This window comes from Pyrgilauda ruficollis, unplaced genomic scaffold (genome assembly GCF_017590135.1).
Source record: "Pyrgilauda ruficollis isolate IOZ18807 unplaced genomic scaffold, ASM1759013v1 scaffold55, whole genome shotgun sequence".
Classification (NCBI taxonomy): Eukaryota; Metazoa; Chordata; class Aves; order Passeriformes; family Passeridae; genus Pyrgilauda; species Pyrgilauda ruficollis.
In genome coordinates this window covers 7,102,957-7,123,493 of record NW_024527155.1, presented here as the reverse complement: position 1 = coordinate 7,123,493, position 20,537 = coordinate 7,102,957, and the positions used below count along the sequence as shown (strand labels likewise).

At 41.4% G+C, this 20,537-nt stretch overlaps 1 protein-coding gene across 3 annotated transcripts in view; it reads left to right on the top strand.

Annotated features, from left to right (window-relative positions):
* Nucleotides 1–1,217: 1,217 nt before the first annotated feature.
* The window catches only part of AP2A2 (adaptor related protein complex 2 subunit alpha 2), a 45,102-nt gene continuing 25,782 nt past the window's right edge, over nucleotides 1,218–20,537 (top strand). For all 3 annotated transcript variants that reach the window (XM_041481133.1, XM_041481132.1, XM_041481134.1), the window contains exons 1-2: nucleotides 1,218–1,411; nucleotides 14,814–14,882. In XM_041481133.1, coding sequence (XP_041337067.1) covers nucleotides 1,345–1,411; nucleotides 14,814–14,882 — 136 coding nt within the window. In that variant the 5' untranslated portion in view covers nucleotides 1,218–1,344. The remainder of the gene's footprint in view (nucleotides 1,412–14,813; nucleotides 14,883–20,537) is intronic.

Below are 20,537 nucleotides of genomic sequence, written 5' to 3'. Positions count from 1 at the left end.
AATGGCTTGAAGTATGCTGAAGTAGAGGTAATATGACTGATTGATCTCCAGTAGCCCTAAGCCCCATGATTCTACAAGTCATTATTCTCCACTAAGTATACTAATCCCTTGCATCATGACTGAGGCCCCCAGCTTCACACTTTTGGTTAGGCAGTCTAGGCCAGTTTTGAAACCATTTGAACCTATTTTCAGCTGAAGATATTAATGCTCTGCACAGTCCCACCACTTCGGCATGTTAAAGACAGTTTAACCTTGAAATGTTTTCAGTCTCGGGAGTAGATGTGGTGTGGGACTGTGTCACTCTGCATGTTTACAGCCATCAGGGGGAACATGTGGCCCTGGGTTTGCAGGCCTGCCTGCCCAGGGAGTGGGAATCTCTACACGAACACAGAGCAGCTGTGCCACTCACAGAGCCAACGGCGATGGCGGGCTCGCAAGGGGGATGTGCCCAAGGATGGAGCTGCACAGTAGCCTCCGGGTTGTCAGTGCTCACAGGGACTATGCAGGGTACGTGCAGTACATCCCGTGCACTGTTTTGGGGCCCTTTTGAGGAGGAGGACCAAGGCACAGCCTCCTGCAGTCCACCCTGTGGAAAGCATGTTCTTACGGACTGTACCACTGAGAGTCTGTATCTTGCTCTTCGCATTTTAAAGATAAGATTCCAGATCAATAGTCTGCTCAAAGCTTAAGTGATGAAGTGAAATTTTCCGGTATCTTGATCGGCTGTGCCTCTCCTTCTTCCTCAGCAGTTATATCCTCTGAGGTGCCTGAGTAGCCCGGTATTTCACCTTCAAAAATCATCAAACTTCTCGGCCACTAGGGTCACGAGGAGAGGAAGGGATTAGGCTGTTCCCGAGCAGGGAGCGTGCAGTGAATTCACCCACGAGCACAGCGGCTAACGCCGTCCTGCCGCCCCCTCACCTCGGCCCGGGCCCGTTTGCCCTCACGGACAGTGATTGGAAATCGCGTCCCAGCAGCGGCACGGCCGATCCCCGGGGCCCAGCCTCCAGCTAGCCAGCCCTTTTGGGCCGCAGGGTCGCACGGGGGATGCCCGGGAGCGGGGGCACATGCCGGGGGACGGCGGGGACCGCGCCCGCTGTGGCTGCGGCACCGGGAGGCGCAGGGGGCCCGGCGCACCCGCGGCGCTCCCTCCTCCGCACGGCAGGTGGCGCCCGAGCAGCGCCCGCCCGGCGGCTGCGGGGGCGCGGGAGCCCCGGCGGCGCCTGCGCGCTGCGGAGGCGGCGGCGGCGGCGGAGCGGCCTGAAGCAGCCCGCGGGGAGAGCGGGCGGCGGCTGCGGGGGTTTGGCGTGTCGCGTCCCTGGGCGGCCGTGATCGTGCGCCACGATGCCTGCGGTGTCGAAGGGCGATGGCATGCGAGGCCTGGCGGTCTTCATCTCCGATATCCGCAACTGTGAGTGGTGCCGGGGCCGGGGCCTGGGCTGGGCCGCGCCGGCCGTCGCCATGGGCGGGTGCCCCGTGGGGCCGGGGCTTCACCCCTCGATCTCCTTCCCAGTGCTCCCCTCTCCCCCCTGATCCCCGCAGCGGGCAGTTCGGAGCGCTCCTGTCTCACGAAATGGCGACGCGCTCGGGGGGGCGGCGCGGCGAGGAGGGGGGGCAGCATAAAGCATTTGCCCGTGGGTTTGTGCGTTTTGGGTGGGAGGGTTGGGGTGTTTCCCTCCCCCCTCACTGCCCCTGTCACCCCCCTCGCCCGTCCCTGAGTGTCGCGGTGGCCGCCCGGGCCGAGGGGGTGCCGGGGGTCGGTGCCGCCGTTGTTCGCGATGCGCCGGAGCGGTGCCGGGGCGCGGGTGCGTGTGCGGCGGGGCAGGGAGAGGCGTCCCTGGGCTCCTTCCAGATCCCTGAGCGGCTCTCGGTTCATCACGTCACTGATGGAAAACAGGCCTCTGTAGGCGCCTGAGAGCAGGGCCCTCAGTGCGTATGCCTAGGCTTGGCTTAAATTGGCTTTAAGATTGTGCTTTGGTGGAAATCAGCGCTTGGGATCAGTGTAATCAAAAATGGGATGGAGGGGGGTGCGAGTAAGTGCCCCCCCCCCGAGAGATGTGGGGGAGCATGTCTGTGACTGTGCAGCGGGAGAGGAGGAGTACAGATCTGCTGCTGCTTGGTGTGGGGGGAAGGGGTGTGTGTGGGGGCACACTTCAGTGCTCAGTCTTCCTTTTTGTCCGAGAATTGCATACAATAGTTTAATATTAATCGGAGTTAGAGATCTAAGTGTATGATGTGGCAGGAATTGCCTGGGGAAGGGCTAAGGTCGCTGTTGTTGGTGTGATGAAACAGCTCTATTTTGTCCACCTGTGTGTCTCTGTAGATCACTTGAGGCTATTTTAAAAGCAGTGGAGGAATGGCAGTAAGGTCTTCTCTCTAAAGATATAAACAGATTTGGAGAATTTTTAAATGCAAATTATGTTGTTCTGACTGGGCTTGCATTGGGATTATTTAATCACACTGGCTTGAAAAACTTCATAGTGATGACTTCTGATAAAAAAACCTGGCAAAGAAATTATACTGGGAAAATGAGAGCATTTAAATGCAGTGTCTTTATAATCAGGTGATTTGGACATGGAGATGTGAACAAATTCAAGGTTAATATTCTTCCTTAGAGCAGAAGCTGTTTGAATAAGGTGGTTTTTCTTTTTCAAAACAGAGTTGCAGGTCCTTAGGTTGCTTTAGACTTCACTCTGGTCTGTGTAGAAGATGGCTTATAAAATGCGTAGTGTAGCATTTCCAGGTTACACAAATGCTCTTGTGCTTTGTCTAGTTGGCCTTGCTATTCAGTGAGCATTTTCCAGTGTCCTGGTGTTCTGTGTAAGCTACGTGTGTAACATAGTTCCACTTGGTGTCATAGCAGTTAAGACTTGTTAAGCTGTTGTATCTACCCAATACAGTTCACAATGATTTTTTAATCATTGTTTTCATTGATTTAGCTAGAAACAGTATTACTTGATTCATCAGTGTTTCATGTCTTGCAGTTGGTTAAATTTGTCCATGCTTGTTTTCAGTGGAATTCGCTAGAAGTAAATACAAGAGAAACATTTGGGCTCTTAGGTTTGTAACATGTGTTCAGGGATGTGAAATAACAAAATTTAACGTGGTAGGATATAACAAATTAGGTACTTATTTCCCCACGAGGCAATGTGTGAACAGAGCTGAAGCTCCCTTCGTCCAGATGGAGCAACAAACCTCTCATGCTCTAGTTATCTGCAGGAAACACAACGATGTAACTTACTGGTGATACAAATAAAATGTTAATGCTCTGACTCTTCAAACAAATATTGGTGTATCTCAAATGTTTTGTCTCTGTCCAGACAGATGTTTGGGAGCTGTAATTACTTGTGTATCTTTCTTGCCTTCATAATGGAAAAAACAGCATCTTCTTAACAACTGCAGAAGAGCTGGTATTCCCACTAGTGGGTGATGTATGAAGCTTCCAGATAGCTGTGAATGGCATTTGAGCCTTTCCTCTAGTGGAGCTCTGAGTGCTGCCAGCTAACCCTGGGCTAGTGTACACAGAGTAAGATTCACAAAAGCGCTTCCTGGAGTATTCACAGAAGTACTCTCTGGAGACTGGGCTTTGCAGGTATTGCTGTTGGCTAGAGCTCCCTCTTCGCCTCTTCAGTGAGGAGGCTAGATGTTGTCAAGAACAAAAAGTAGCAGCTATTAAGGTGAACAGCATCTTTTTACTAAGCAAAGAAAAAGCAAGTGTTCCTTTTTTGAGAAGGGAGGGAAGCTAGATGCCATGTGCAGCTCTTGACCTCTATTTGTAGCCTTAAAATTGGACTAAATATCTGATAGTTGCAGTAACGCAGAAAGTTCTGCGGGCATTTTTAATTTCAATCCAAATTTTGGCTTTGCTGGACTCCTGTATCTCTTTTGAATACTGCCACAAAGGCTTGGCACTTTTAATTCGCCAATAGTGTTTCCAGATTATGAGTAATGGTGAAACATGGTGTGTTTGGGGGGGGTTATTCTGAAAGATTCTGCACAGATAAGGATGCTACATTACCGATCTTGCTGAAAAAAGAAGGGTGCACACACAATTGCACTGACTGTGCTTGGATGGATGATCTCCTTACATCAAGATTTATTTTTTGGACATTTGTATCTACTATGTCGGCAGTACTAAATAATGCAAGATTCTTTTACAGGTTGGATATCTTACTGATTTGGGAGTGATGCCTGTCTTGCCTATCTTTATACCAGTCTGTTACAGGCTTCACATAAGTCTTACTTGGTAGCAGTTTTCAGTGTTTACAACTGTAGCTGATTGTGAACAAGCAGCTCGCACTACTAGCCTGTCTTTAATACTTCAAAGCTTGGTTGTCACTTCTGTGTTGTTTAGACATATTTTTGGCACATGGTTTATCTATTAAACTTCTTGATTTTTGTCTTAAATACTTCTGTGTCAGATGTATTTTTTAAAGTAGACTATTTTAAAATACACTGATTTCTCAAAAGTCTGATGTTTTTTGTTAAAAACAGTTGGAATACTACTTGCAGCAGCAATTGTAAAACATTTCAAGGCTAAGAGAGGCATCTTAGCACTTTGACTTTGCTCTAGTCTCTGTGAAGCTGTCATATTGAGTGTCTTCTTTCAAAATGAAATGTTCTTTATTCATACAAAGATCAAGTGAATTTTCAAAATATGATAGTACAAGAAAATGAATTATCCTTCAGTTCCTTATGGCTCTCCAGAATTTTGTTTCAGGGCAGCTTCTTACTGTAGGCTTTGCATTTTGCATATGGAGGTCTTAGTGCAGATGCCAAATAAAAATATGTTTTAGAAAATAACCCTTTTAGATGTCTGTCAGTTTGCTAGCAGATGCATGAACTTGTCTAGAAAGTTTATTTGGATCGTTTTGTAAAATATATAAATTACTACAGTAAGTAGGTTTTTAGAGGAGAGACGAGAAAACTACAGGTTGAAAGCCAAACTGCAGTACTTGATTCTTGGTTGGTGTGACTGAGAAAATAGTTAGGTGTGGCTATGCTGTGCAAAAAATTGTGGTGGAGTGGAGCTGAAAGTTCTGAACCCTGTGATTTGGTGAAGTGCTGTCCAAACCTGGGAGTTCAGGTCAGGAGGAGTCCTTGTCACTGCATGGATTACGTGCCTCATGAACTAAAACCTAACAAGATCTGCATGTGTTACAAGCATATGGACTCCTGCAAGAAATATTTATTCTTAAATAGCATGTTAAGTCTTTTCTTGTGTCTACTGCAGAGCTGCTGAAGCAATTGGCTTATGCAAGATGGTGCTTTATAAACTCTCCAGCTGTCTTAGCTGACAGATACATCATCAGGAGTCTATTTTCTTTTTTTTTTTTTTTTTTTTTTTTTTGGGTCCTCTTTTTTCTTGAGTACAGCTTTATGCTTATCTCACAATGAAATACTTTTAAGTCATTTGTCACTCACCTATTCTGCTGCAGCAACAGTGCTATTTGCTGTTCACCCTGACAACCAGGAAAGCTTGCTTTTCTCCTTTCATTTGCAGCCTGTAATGTAGAAATAGTTTCTATTACAATATTAAGTGTATTACTGGTAACCTCCTGCTCCACATTAAAATTGGGAAGCCACTTCCTTTTAGGTTGATGGGATGTGTCTGCACAGAGGCAAAAGCTGCTTTTGTCACAGGTTTGGAGGACAAGACAGTTCTTAATTTCCCTTGCTAGGTAACTGTCTTACCTTTTCAGTTTTGCTCCAGAAGTTGGACAGACGGAGGGAGAATTCCTGAATTTGTTCTCAGAAAGTTTCTTTGCATATTTTCCTCCAAGTTACAGTTTCTTTTTCCTCAGGCCAAATTTTTTCCTTAAATAAAATCCAACAAATATAATAAACAAAGGTCTATTTCTTCTCATAGAACTTAATGCATTTAATTTTCATTGTACTGGACAAGGGATAATGTCCTGAAGCTGAACCTCCCAAAATGTGTCTTTGCTTCACTGCACTGGGACTGGTGCATCAGGTTACAGGTCAGCAAGTGGGGATTGAAAAAAGATGGTTCATTAAATTCATCATACGATGATCACCTGTTTGCATGGATGGTAGGTTATGAACTGCACTGCAGGTGTAGGTGGGAGGGGCACGTTCATGGATTAAATGACTACATGGGTATGTGTATTTTTCTCTGTGAGAACAGCCACCCAGTGAAACAAACTTCATGTGAAGTTTGAGCACGTACAGCTTGATTTAGTTACCTGTAAATAATTATTATATGTCACTGTGTAGGCTAAAGCTACTGCATTGCTCCTCTGAAGTGTGGCTTCTTGTTTGCATTGCATGTAGTGTTAAAGCAGGACTTGAAATACTTATCTAGACAGTCAGAGACTTTTTTTACATGTATTCTTAGATTACTTACCTTTTTGAAGAAATTGGAAGGCAAGGCATCTTGGTTTGCTCTCCTGTTGCTTCTTCAAGGCTGTGGCAGTGCATCTAATATGGTCAGTTTCTGGCCTGAAAAAACAGCCCTAAGAACGTGCTATAATAAGCTCTAAGTCTTGCATCACTTGCTACTATTTGCAGGAGAGTGCTTTAAGGAAAACACAATTAGCATGAGATTAGTCTGAGGAGGATCTCTAAAACAAAACTGCTGTTTTCCCATTGCTTCTCTGTCTTGGCTTGCTCCTGGTCATTTCAAAGAGCTCGTAATGGCTGGGATGTTTTTGTTAGTTTTTTTTTTATGCTTGTTTAATTTGTGCATGTTTGACTTAGAGGAGAGATAGTAAAGAGCTAGAGTCTTTCATGTGACATCCAACCTCTCTGTTAGATACCCTGGACTGCTTAATTTGAATTCCTTTGGATAAAGACTGCCCATCAGGACTGATAAGAGGAAATTAAGGGCTGTTGCAGAGACTAGTACATATCTGCATTAATTAATGAGCTCAAAAGTATTTTAAGGTCCCTGAAACAGTAGTTTAGAAGTGATAGCTAAACTAGGATAGGCCTCAAACTGTTCTTCTGTTTGAATGAAGGTAGAAGAGAGTCCACAGTGACGTGTAGTAAATCAGTGCAAATACTGCCTTCTCTTGTTGAAGGGAGTGTAGCTCTGCAGTGTGAAAAGTCTGGTCAAGGAAATGACTGCTCGGATGCTGCTCAGTCAAGGAAGAGCTGCTTTATATACAAGCCTAACCCTGCACTTACTGTTTGCATGTCTTCTTGGCTTAAAACTTCTCTTTTGATAGGAGTCAATGCTGTTTTGCCACCTAAACTGCCAGACAGATGTTCTGATGTCACAAAGTCACTTGGATATGAACTTCCAGTACACCTTCAGTTATTCTAGAGAAAGATCTGGTCTTAAACAAGATGCTATTACCTGGTTACTTCTCAAATTTGCTCTTAATTTATGGTGCTTAGTTAGAAAAAAATAGCCATGGTAAGCATCTAAAATCATTAAACTTGTATTAAATTGTTGCAGTTTATGACATCTGGATTGGAAAGCTGCTTTTGTGCTCTTATTTCTCTTCTCTTATGAGGACAAGGAGTTAATGGATTAGTGGATTACAGTAAAGCCTGTGACTCCCTTCTGTTTCCTGAGAAGTGTTGTTACAGGGGCAAATCTCTAGTGGCATAGTGGAGGAAGAAGTCAGTTCTGTGGATAGTAGTTCACTTACTGTGCAGAATATTAGAAAATGTACTCTACATAAAGTTCTAAACTATCAGTAGGTCACTGGTGTCTGTCTTTAGATATCTAATCACAGCAGGATGTCCAAAGACACAGCATTCCTAAACTGCCTTTGTGCCATTCGTCATCTTCAACATGACAGGCACTTCTTCTGATCAAACAGATCTTGTGGAAGGACAGCATGCACTCCTGTTTTTCTTCATAACAGGATGTTAGCACGTCAGTAAACAAAAAGCTTCTTGCTCTGCAGACTTGAACAGGTTGATTTGTGAACAAAAGTTCCAAAAACAACTTTTTTTTTTTTTTTTTTTTTTTTTTTTTTTTTTTTTTTTTTCTGGTAAAGGTGTTCCGTATTTTATTGTAGTCTCTCTGGATTAGTTGTGCAGTGAGTTTGTAAACAATTGCACCAACAAGCTCCTTCAGACTCACGTGGAGCTGGAGCTTGCAACTCTGTTGTAATACCCTAGATAGTTTAACCAAATGAAGGAATTTATAAAGACAGACTGACAATGTGAGGATGGGCAAGCAGACTCGTCTAATGTATTGCTGTGCAACCTGTCTGCCTTTCTTTTGCCTTCTTCCCTGCTGTGCTGAAGAGACAGCTGAGAGATTAGGGAGAGCTGGAGGATGGATTTGGTGATTTACTTCATGAAGATCATGATCTGCATAGCAAATGGCTAATCTATCCTCTAGAGCTGTAACATGAGTATCTGTCCTGCTGGCAGGTAAAAGTAATGGTTTAATTTACTGATATGAATAAGTAAAAAAGCTCTTTCACAAAGGCAGAAATGGAGGCACTGATTACCTTTACATGCATATTTTCCTCTATCTCTATCATTTTTTCAGTGGAGACACTATTATTTGTTTTGACTTTCCCTGTCTTTCAACCAGTTTCTCTGTTCCCTGACAGCAGGGTTCAAAATGCAGTGTAGTCTTTGCATCATGTTTGCAGGCTGGTTTAGCAATGGAAAAGGCAAGTGGGTCATTTGATTGCTTTATGCTAACTGAAGTGTGTTTAGACAGTGAATGGGTGAACTTGTTCTATACCTGGTCATGTCTTCTGCTGGCACTATGACTTGTGATAAAGCTGGCATGACTTAGCTTTAGCTCTGGCCTTAGCCTAGACTTTGCCATCTTGCTTTTGGTTGTTAGGCTCCCAAACTGATCTGCAGCAATACAAGGTAGTAGCAGGAATGTGTGGGCCAGGACAAGAGCAGTGTTTAGGAACTGTCTGTAGCTGTCTCTTAAGAAGCACAGCCTTGAATCAAACTGACTGTCAAACTATCAGTGTTTTGCTCAAGGGAAGTTGGGTAGCAGTTTGGCTGTGCTGTCTCTCCCACTGAAATGGCCAATCAGCTTGGATGCTCCTGATGTCGAGGCTGAGGAAAACATAACCAGAAACATTCTTATGTTTGGAAAACAATGACTCGCAGCTCTCAGGGAAGATGTCTAACATCACCTTTGAAATTGAGAATTTATCTTTTTTGTGAGAACTGTGTTCTTCCTAAGTTTTCCTGGCCATTGAGGAATTCAGGGAAGCTGCTGCTCTTAATTAACCTTGGTAGTATTTGTATTCCCTCTCCTAAACAGAAAAGTAACTTGTCCTCTCTCTTCAAGGCCTGTTTGATAATTGAATGTGAACAGAGTTCATGTTATATTAGGCCTATCATAGTGCCTCAGAAAGTCACACTACTACTGGCCTTCAGGAAGCATGACATAATTGTGGCAGGCTTTTTCCTTGTGCTAACAGAGCCTCCTATCCTCTGCTTATAGTTCATGCCAGCAGTTGTGCATCTGTAATCATAAATTGTCAGATGGCCGTAGGGCAGGTAAGGCTAAGAGGTAGCACAGTGTAGTTCTCACCTGTATGTAAATTCAAAATGAATTATTGGCTGGGCTCAATTACACTGACTGCAGGCCTTAAGCAGATTGGAGCCAGATGAGTACTGGGAACATCTAAACTTTTGTGAAGTGATTTATTTATTTATTTGTTGCTTTCAGTGTTGACAGTATGCCTGTGTCTCAAGGCCTTGCCTGCAGAAATCTGCTCAGCTCAGTATTTGTGTAGCTGCTGATAGAAAAAACGCTTCTCTCTTCCTTTGGGAAATAAATGTGTAGGCTTGGTCAGAAATATATCAAGTGGTTTGTATGAAAGTTGAGAACTAGTAGTTCTTAACTAGTAGAACAGTTTAGTTAGCACAGGTAGGTTGTGTGCCTCAAACTTTCCTTTAACAGTCTGCAGTTAGTATAGCAGCAAGTTAATCCTGATGGAGCAGGTCACTGTCTGAGTGAGCCAAAGCAACACACTAATTCTAACCTTGAAGCACTTCCTTAACCTTGCAACCCTGCTGCCAGGTTACTATTAAGCTATGTCAGGTGTTCTTTTCAAATGAATGGACTCAACAACCCCTTTCCTGTAACCTCTATTTTCTCATTCTTTAGGTTGTAATGCAGAGCTCCAAACAGAGGAATGGAGGTGTATTTATGCAGAACTGAAGTACTGGCTGTAGCCTGGATTACTGGGAAATACAAGAATAGTAGTTGATTCTTTGATGAGCTGCGTGACTTGCGATGTTCCCTACTCTATCTTTGTTAAACAAGATGGTAATTAAAGATAATACTGCTCTGCAGACTAAATTTACCTTCTCTAGTGAAGGCAGTAGGCAGCATGATGGAGTCTGAAGCCTGACAAACTGCCAAATATGAAGTAATCACCCATAAGCACCTTGGACTGTGTTGTGGCTGGCTACCTGTGTGCTCAGTACTCATCTTGGAGATGATGAGCAGCACTCATACACTAGGGTTGTAAGGCTACAAACACTGCATGTCTTTGCTGCAAAACAGCAACCAAAGCTTACTGACTTGCAGTCAACTCTTTTAATAACTTATTACAGGTATTTAATGATAGTCTGTTAAAATGGTAAAAGTCTGAATAAGTGAAAGTGAGAAGGATACGGCCTGAACTCATATGCAACATAATCTTCTTGTGCTCTGGCTTAACTACTGTCCTACCCAGCAGTCTGTACACATGACATGACCTTTATTAAAGCCTCTCCAAGCTGAATGTGTGATTACAGAACATTTTGTTGGTATACAGCTCTGATAATTTCATGAGACTGGGAGCTGGGTAACAGCCTGAAAGTGTGGCAGAGTAAGTGCCTTTGTTAGCTCTGAAACGTAAGCCTCTATTCCTGCAGCATAGCACTCCTTCAGCTATCATCATCATCTTCCTTTTTACTGTCCTAAAGGCTACTTGAGTGTTTCTAGTGATGGTAAAAATAAAATATGCATATAGAAATTATTCAGTGAGTGCTGACAAGTCAGAGTAATGTGATGAAAACTTCAGTTAATCAAACACATTTTAGCAGTGCCCTTCCACACTTGGTGGGACAGAAGATCTAGCTAAAAATTGGTTTTTGGTTTATGATACTTGTATTTTCTTTTGTCCTTTATAATGGAAGCTGCCTTCCACTGTGAGCTTTTGTTTTGCTTTGTTATCCTCTAATATAAGCAGTTAATTGTGTTTGAATAAGGTTACTATACAATATAAACTGCTGGAGTTGAGGAAATTTGGGGTTAGGTACTTCAGCCTGGTTTTAACTTGTGAGTTGTCCTCAGCATTGTGTGATTGCCCTCAGTGACATTTAACACTTGGTGTACTGGTACTGTTCTTTAAAACTACAATTGCAGGCTTGCATAGACTGTAATTAGTAATAAGGTGAAAACTTAATTGTTCAATGTGATCTCCAGTATATGGAGTTAAACTTTTTAGCACCTGCTAATTGCTAAGCTGTTTGTTTGGTCATAGTCTGGATGAGATCATATACTGCCTTCAAAGTAGAACAGCCTGAAGGAATTACTTGAAAAAGACTTTTGTTCATATGCTAAGCAAGATTTAAAATTTGAGATAATAAACCTTCAGATGTGACTCTGGGTGTTCCTGTCATCTCGCTGCTACAGCTGTATGCGTGGGGGTGGGATTTCCATGTTTGTGTTGCTGAGCCTGCAGACTATTTCTACAAAAGGTGCTGACTTCACGAATTCCTGAAGTATTTTAGTCAGGCTTTGCTTAATGCTCTGTTGCTTGCTTAGGACACAAAGAACACAATTTCTAGCAGTAACTGATAATCTGTGAGTGTAGCAGGTAAATAATGCTGCTTGAAAGGTTTGCCAGGAGGTTTCGGTGGTTTTAAAAAAAGTAAAAGATGGCCTTGGTTTCATCTTGGGTTAAGAAAAGCTAACTGATACGTATTACTGTTTCCCTTTCCTCACCCTATTTTTAACATTTTAAAATTGTGATTATTACTACACTTGCTGAGGTGAGAGGAACAATTGGTAATAATTCAAAGTAAATATTGCAATTCACTTTCCTTAGAAACATAGGTTAAAGATACAGAGCAAAGACCTAGTTTCTAAATTTAAAAACTAAATATCCTACTCAGGCTAGCAATGTCCCAGACTGAGCTCTACATTCTCTGCCCTGTTAATGTAAATGAATCTCCAGGCTCTGTGGTTATGTCTTAATGAGACGTGCTCTTCCCATGGTAAAAGGGAAAATAAACTAATAGCTTCAGGAGATTAAATTTTTCATCAGAAGCAGATGTATGGCTGAAAATAAGGGAAGTTGTTTTCAACTCTTTAAAAAAAACTACAAAATACAGCTTACAAAATTGAAGTGTTGTTTATTTACGTAAACATTTGCACCCTTTTGGGGTATGTTACTGTGGCCCCTGTTCTCTCAGGGTGGAGAAGCAAACTACTTGCTTCAGTGTAGTAATGAACTCCTAATGCTGGCAAGTGCCCTAGAAGCAAACATTTGAGTTTCTCTGCTGTGTGCACAGGACAAATAATCCAATTAAGACAAATCTAAAATCTATAAAGGAAGACACTTCAGGTCTTAGATTGTACGACTTGCTGCTCATTGGCACAATAAATAGTGTTACTGCTTTAAAACCAGCTTTCTTTAGATTGACAAGTTAAATTAGAACAAAACTCTTGTTTCATAATATATTAGTGAAAACTGCTAGACTTTGTGATTCCAACAGATGCATCTTTATAAACTGAGGGAACTATACTGTGTTCTTTAGCTTTGTCATTCTGGGAGTTAATTGGAATTTCTAGGTCAAATTAAAACTGTGGACATTATCTTCTGCTTTATCTGGAAATCAAAGTGCATACAGATATCAACTACAATTTGTTTCAGAACAGCTATTGTAAATTATTGAGCTCTGAAGTTGTGGGTTGTTTTTTGCCCTGTGGAGTGCCTGCCAAGGCACCCGCACTTAAGTCTTTTGAGCAGCAGCCCTTACAAAATGCTGTTGTAGAATGGGAAAATTCCATTTGAAGTGAGTATGTGGGGTCTGTAGGTATTTTGTTAAAAGGACAAGGCAAACTAAAGTAGTTGCTTCTATTTTGGGCCTAACAGTTCTGTTTGTGCAGTGTGCTATGGCTGCTCTCTCTCTGTTCTCTTGTGGCCATTGTTAGAGGCAGATTAATACAAACCCGTTTTCTGCATCTTATGCAAGAGTTGGTTTCAGAAGTGCCTAACTTCAGTTATTTTTTTGACTCTAAGTCAAGAAATTACAAAATCTAGATTCATTTGTACTTGGCAAGGGATTCCTTTATACTTTGCTCTTAAACTATCCTAAGGCACTTGTTTCCTTGAGTTACTTAGTCACCTTTTATAGAGCCTGCTGTAAGTTCCCCAAAGGAATAGTAGAGGGAGGATTAACAATCCTAGGGTGACACAGGCTTTTGGACTTGGAAATGTAGTGGGATATTTAAATACTGTGGGATGTTTCTGTTGAAGAAAGGGGTGAGATTGGAGGTGCTTTGGAATGCTGATCATGAGCTGCTCTTCAAGCCTTGTCACATCCCCTGCTTGCACATTCCTGACTGTAGCTATGATCCCGGTGGTGTGGGGAAATGTGTGAACGCAGGGCATGTGATCCCCACAACTCATAAGTTTGGGCCATTTTGAACCAGGGCTAGGAGACTTTTACTCATAATAACCTTGTAGCAAATACATGTGATGAAGAGGGAAGGAAGCTGTCATTTTCTGCTGCTAGTTGATGTTTGGAATGCTTGAAACTGCTTGAAACTTTTGGAAAATGGACAAAAGTTTTAGACTTGTTGAAATTTTGAGTAGGTACAGGTCTGAATTAACTACAGAACTAAATGGCCAGTTCTGCATTGCTGAAGTGTACTTCAGTTGCTTCCCTCAAATGACAGGCAGCTGATCACAGTGCCCGAGCTGGCTGTTTTACCTTTCTGTGCTTCTGCTCATGTAGGAGACAGCGGACCCAGATGTCTCTACAATCTCAGTCACCAAAAACTAAAATGCTAAAGAGTAATAAGCTGTTTTGGTTTGGACAATGCAAGTATTACTTGAATAAGTTTGCATTACCAGAATTTGAACTGCAGCTGTTTCTCTATGTAGCTTGAATTGGTACTAGAAATCCCAATACCTGTTCTTGGAATCAAAAGTTGATATGAAATGCTGATGGTGCTGAGAAGCATAGGATTGCCAAGTCATCTAATAAAGTGTGAATTTTAAATATTTCTGGTTTTCAAATTACTTTCATGAGATACATTGAAAGTCTGAACTTGTATCCTAACTGTGTGAGGTCTTGAGCCTTTGGACTCCTTGTGAGATTGCTGCATTTCCTCTTCAGTCTGTTAAGAATGTTTTTAAAGCTGTTGAACTGGATGACCGTTCAACAGAGAAACAATAAATTGGCTTGTCCTTAAGGTGAGGAATAACCTGAGCTGCTTGTTTATAAGATTGTGCTTAGGAGACTCACTCCTGCAAAGCACAAAGTCAACTTAGTAATCACGTAGGAAGTAAAATTCATTTTTCTCTGGGCAGTTTCAGGAACAGAAACTGGAGCATTTGTGAAAGTCAGTACCAGTGACATCTCAGGTTATATGCAAGTGACACTTTCTAAAGTCTGCAAAGCTTCTTGGAACAGGGAGGTCCTTAGAGCTTCTCACATTTCTGTACAAAGTGATGCTTATGTTACCTCTGTTTGCCTTTAGTTCCAGTGATGGAAATGGAGAGTTGTGACTCCTCCTGTTGTTTGTATGTTCACAAATGTATGTTTCTGTTCGGGTGAAAAAATGCTTCTGGTAGCAGAGGGATGTCCAAAGCACTGTGTCCTGATACGTGTTCTTTTCATTTCAGGCAAAAGTAAAGAGGCAGAGATAAAGAGGATAAATAAAGAACTAGCAAACATTCGGTCAAAATTTAAAGGTAAGTGACTTGATCATACTATACTATGTATATTTCCGTATAACTTTCTTTTATGGGGTTTTGTTTTTACATGCTTGTACAACTTTTGTCAGCTGCTGACTCAAGCAAAATGGTAGAGCAGTCTGTTAGAATTACTGTTGAAAATGTTCTCTTTAACTATAGAACGTTCTGACAGTCCTGTGATTCTTGGCCATAACAGAAGCAAACTCCATCCTCTATCAAGGCATTGGGCTGCTGGTCACAAACTATTTCTAATACTTGCCCTCCTAACCATGTGACTACTCAGCCTGTTTGCTTCCAGAAAGCTATGAGGCTGTGAATAGTTTGAAGTAACATAGGTGGATGTGATTATTTCCAGTAAAACAGCATCTGTTTAAACTTTTCTTCCTTCCTCCTTCTTCAGCTCTGAGCCCTTTATGGAAGTCATGGGTTAGGCTGTCTTCTAGGAGAATTAAATTAAAATGTGTAGTTGCTGAAGCTATACATCTTGACCACAAGCAACAACAGTACAAATTATTCATGTGAAACAAAGGATATGCAGTAACTAATTTCAAGAGGCAGCAATTAACTTTTAAACAGCACAAGGTAAAACTCATGCTGTTAGCTGTATTCAAGTTGTCTATGTGGTTTCAAAGTTTAAAGATTCTGAGGGGCAGTTGGGATGTTTTTAAATTGAGTTATGACAGTAGTGGCTGTGGCAAGTTTTGTTTAAATAGTTCTGGGGCAGTGTGTATAGTTAGATAAGGCATTGCAATGTGGAGGTCATATATGTGCCTTCAGAATCTGCTGGATTTGTGGTAAATTCATTTACCTTAGTTGGCTATCCTGGCTTAGACCAGCATATCTGTTTGGAATACTCAATACATTAACAAATAACTTTCCTGAACTTTGTATAATCTGTGGGTACATTTTAAGTAGTATGTCTCTTTAAGGTGTATGAAGACCTTCAGAAACCTGAGTGTCATCAACAGCTTAGAAGGGAAGAGTTAACGACAGTGCAAGAAATTCTTCAAAATTAGAAGCCATCACGTGCCTCTTTGTTTATATTTTTTTCTTAGAAAAATAGGTAAAAGTACATGAACAGTTAATTCTTCTCTGCTTGCTCATAAAACAGGGGAGAAATTATCATAGGAATCCCTGGCTATGTAGAGCCATAAATCAGGCAGTGATCAGAGAATAGAGGTGCTTTCAGCAAAGTAGTGTCATAACTTTAGCCTGCATACCTTGAGTAGCATCCTTTAAGCACTATTTAAATAGTTTTGAATAAAGGTCAGTATATGCTCATTCAATAGCTTGAGCAGAAGATAGCTAAGCCTTCTTGTAGCTGATCTTCATTATGGTTTATTACTAAATCTGTATGGATTTTGGGTGGAAAATCTTAGTTACCTGAAGACAATAACTTGATGAAGCCTGAGTAAAAACATATATGTCACAATTTGGAAAAAGTTGCGTTTAGACAACTTGCTGTGTAACTGCTTGAGGCCTTGAGAGTGTGAGGAGCTGATAGCTGTGTTATCTTTCTGCTGCGGGACGCCCACATGGACTTCATGCTGTGTGGTTCTTTGTTGCAGAAGGGCTGTATAAAAATTTAAGAGGCTTTCATATGCATTTTATTCTTGGTTTAAGTGGAGATTACTCAGTTTAGCCCAGTTACTTTTCATGTAGCTCTGACCTCAAAATGTTTTAAAATAGTTGGATTAAGACAAATGTGTGATTGTCAAGTTAAGATGAAGTCCCTTGCTGAATAACTGTGGTGAATACTGGTGCTCTGAGTTACTGGCCCTTCCTGGCCAAAGATGCAGCTTTTGGACTAACTGCATGGCTGTAATCAGGGAAAGGCCAAGAAACAACACCACTTGACAGAGAAGTTCTTGTGTGACACTAATGTAGGAGACTGGTCTACCTCTGGGCCTTTGTGTGCTTCAGCACACGCTGTTGCATTATCTGGATGCCCATCCCATGTAACTTGCAAGGTGTATTCTTACACTGTTGCAGACAGAGCCTCAATATTTCTACCTTTGTTTTAGCAAAGTGCAAGTAGCTGTCAGGCCTGATACCTGCCTTATGTCTGGGTACCTTGGTGTTTAAAGTACCCTTGTATTTAACAGGCTGGGATGAGGTTTTATGTCTCTGCACAAGCAATACTTTCTTTGAACTCATGGAACTTGTGCTATGGCTTTGGGTTCTGATCCAGCTTTTGTGCACCCAGCTGAGCAGGAATTTAGAATCTCTGTACTTAAGGTGACTGTGTCTCTTGTCTAAGCATGAGGAAGCTCCATTGCTGAGGTCACAGTGTCCTTGACGGTTGCTTTAAATGCTTCTGCATTAACTGAGATAAGAAGAATGTACTAGAGAGAAGCTACACCAGTGTGATAAAGAAGAAGCTGTAGGAGTAAAATGTGCAGAGATGCTATTCCTTTTGTTTTACATGTTCAGACCGTAAGCTGATTTTGTTCCCATGCTTGAACGAAACTGGAAGTCTCAGCGTCAAAGACGTAACTGCTTTGGGAGTGAAAAAATGCCCGGTTTATTAAATTGTTGTATCACTTTGCTCTCTCAAACCAGAATTTATGTATTAATGAAGCTGCCCACAAATCTGTAAGCTGTTTCTGTGGTCAGAGGAACTTTATTCTCTGCCTGATTCAGACTTGTTCCTTTTTCCCTGCTCTGGCATTAGGATTTAGTTTTGTTCTGATTGCTTAGTAGGGTTTGTGTTACTAGTGGCTGCTAGATTTCAGACATGCTTGTGTATCTTCTTTTCAGCTCATGCAAAAGTGCCCCAATGTGAGTTGTTAATTGTTGCGGTTTTTTTCCTTTTTTTTTTCTTTTGACTTGGTTTGCCATATTTGAGCAAATTATCTCTCTTTTCCCAAAATACCTGGTAACCCTTTGGAGGAAGTTAAGATAAGGTCTAAATACCTGTTTTAAACTGAAGCTATGTAACAGTGAACTCAGTAAATTGCTCTCCTAGCAGGCTGTGAAAGCATAGGCTTTATTTTTAAGATGGGTCTGCTTAATCACACTGTCTTCTGATCACGTGTGAAGGCAATCACGCAGTAAAATCATGAAGTGTCTTCAGTAATTCAGACAAACTGAATTATTGGAAGCATAATCAGGCTTCAAATATGACCTGAGTTGTAGGGCTGATCTGTATTCTGGTGCTAGTAATATGGTAAATAAATATAAGTTTATGAATTTGTATGGGTTATTTTGCACAAATATTCAGCGTTTGATGTAGAGGGTTTGGACTGTCACCCCTACAGAAATACAGATCTTGTCTCAAAGTGTAGCTACATACATAAAAATCAAATTCAGTTCTCTTAGCCTCTAAGCTAGTAGTGGCCTTCTGATACAGTATATCCCTGGATTGCTGCCAGCTGCATGAACAGAGGTCAGTGTAGGAAGGAAGCAAAGAAACAGTGTTGTCCATTCTGTTTTGCAAAAGCCATTATTGTGGTTTTAAAAGCAAAGATTTTAAGGCCATGTGAAAGCTAGTGAGATTAGACTTGTCAGGCTTCCTTATCTACTCCCACTGAACATCCCAAGGACCAAACTGTTTTCCTGACCCCTCTTGCTGGTAGCAGGCTCAGTAACAGTGCAGCATACTGGCTTTTAAATACACTGAGTTCGATTGAAAAGCACATGCTGTTTTTTAACTTACGTTCCCAGCTAGAGCTGGAAGCTGCTGCTTTTGAATTAAAAGGTCTTATAATGCTTTCTTGCCTTACCTCTTTTCAGAGGGTTGTGTGAAAGATATGTATAAGCAAGGAAAACCAGAACTTCTGTGTTCAAATTCTAGGGAGGTGATACACAGAAATTTGGAAGTAGTAATTATTTCTTAATAGTGCTCATTGTTAATCAGCTGTTAGTAATTTTTCCTAGCCAAATAACTAATAAATTTTTTGGGAAAAGCAAGTAGCCTTTGAAATGCCCACTGTGCTCAAAACCTGCTGACATGTATTGTGAATCCTTCCTGTTTCTGCTGACTTGATTTGCAGCATTTGCAAATGTTTCCGAAAGCATTTGAAAATGAGCTGAGTTAAAAGAAATGATTGTGTATTGCAATAAAGATAACAGAACATGTGACATTTCCTTCTGCCCTTGTTCGGATGTTTGCTTGGGACTGGGGGAAGCTGTACTATTTTGGCACATACTTAAGCAATGAGACTTGTTAGTAATGTTTAAAATAGAACCTTCAGAACTCTCCATAAATGCAACATGGAAGGGAGTGGAATAGTTAAAATTTCAATAAGAATCAGAGTCACAGACTTCAAAAGACAGCTGGAGTTAGACAACCACTGTGAGACCTTTGACTGAAATGCTCTTTTTTCAAATTGCTCAGATAATTAAATAATAAAAAAACTTTAAAATCCCTGATATTCTGTTATTGCTGGAAACTAATAAGACTTAGAAGAGCTGTAGGAACTAGAACTTGGCCTAGTTTATAAAGTTGCTTGAGAACTCTCACATTGCTTTGACTTCTGTAGACAAGGAACAGGAGCCTTTGAAAGCAGTCAGTGTAGCATTTTTTCTGTCTTCGGAAGAGGTGTTTCAGGAACTGATTTTGCAATATTTTTCTTTGATACCACATGGTGGAGAAGGAAGCTCCTTGTTAGTAGGATGGTAATATATTTTGTGCTTGATTCCATGGCGTAGCTTCTCTCAAAAATTCTTCAAATACCCTGAGATCCAAGGACCTTGCTAATCTCTTAAAATACTGGGATCTTGGAAGGATATAATGTTTTAAATAGCTAGGTCCTAAACCTAAAAAAGGAATTGCTAAACTCTGACAAATAGTTTGTTGTGGAAGTTGATGTGATTTGAAGTATACATATTTTCATTCCCTATGTTCTTCATTAAGCAATTGGGTTTCAGCATTCTGTTCTCCCTCTTCCTTTCTGGTATCACAAAGTCAACACCAGTTATTTGAGAATATAAGAGATTAGATTTAATACTTCTAACTTTTGTGTATTCCTGATGATTGTACACTAACAGGCAGCTGCAGGTCAGCCTCTTGGCCTGCTGGGAATTCGGACTTGGAGGTTGGTTGGGGTGTCTTCACTTGTGGTGAAGTGAAAGCTACTTTCTGATGTCTTTTGGTGTATCTGAATCTCAGAGAAGCAACTCATTATATTAATGCTATCCAATACCATAGTAAGTCCTCAGTTATGTAGAGCTTGGCCACTAGAATTAGACTGACTAAAATGGATTCAGCTTATTTAGTGCCCCCTTCTGAGAGTCACAATAGTATCTGCTAATGGTAATGAGCATCACCTATTCCTTTCATTGGTCCCCTAGAATAGCTGGCTTGTCAGGAGTTAGAGTGGTTTTTGTTGCTAAGTAATGTGAAGACCCACTAGTTTATTCACTGGTTATTTCTTTTCCTTCTGGATCTCATGTAGATGACCAATTAAAATCAAATTTTAAGAGTTTGTAGAAACTCTAAGCAGCTGAAAAAATACTAGAAAAGTAAAGCTGTCACTGCCTTTCCTGTGTTTTGTTTTTGGGCTTTTTTCCCTTGCCTCTCCTAAGGAAAGGTATCTTTGATCTGCATCTCCCTGCCATGGTGGGATAGGAAGAAGGTTCTGCTCTTGAGTGCCATTTCACTGGGAAAACAGTATAACAGGAAGTATTTATGCAGAATACTCCATTGTT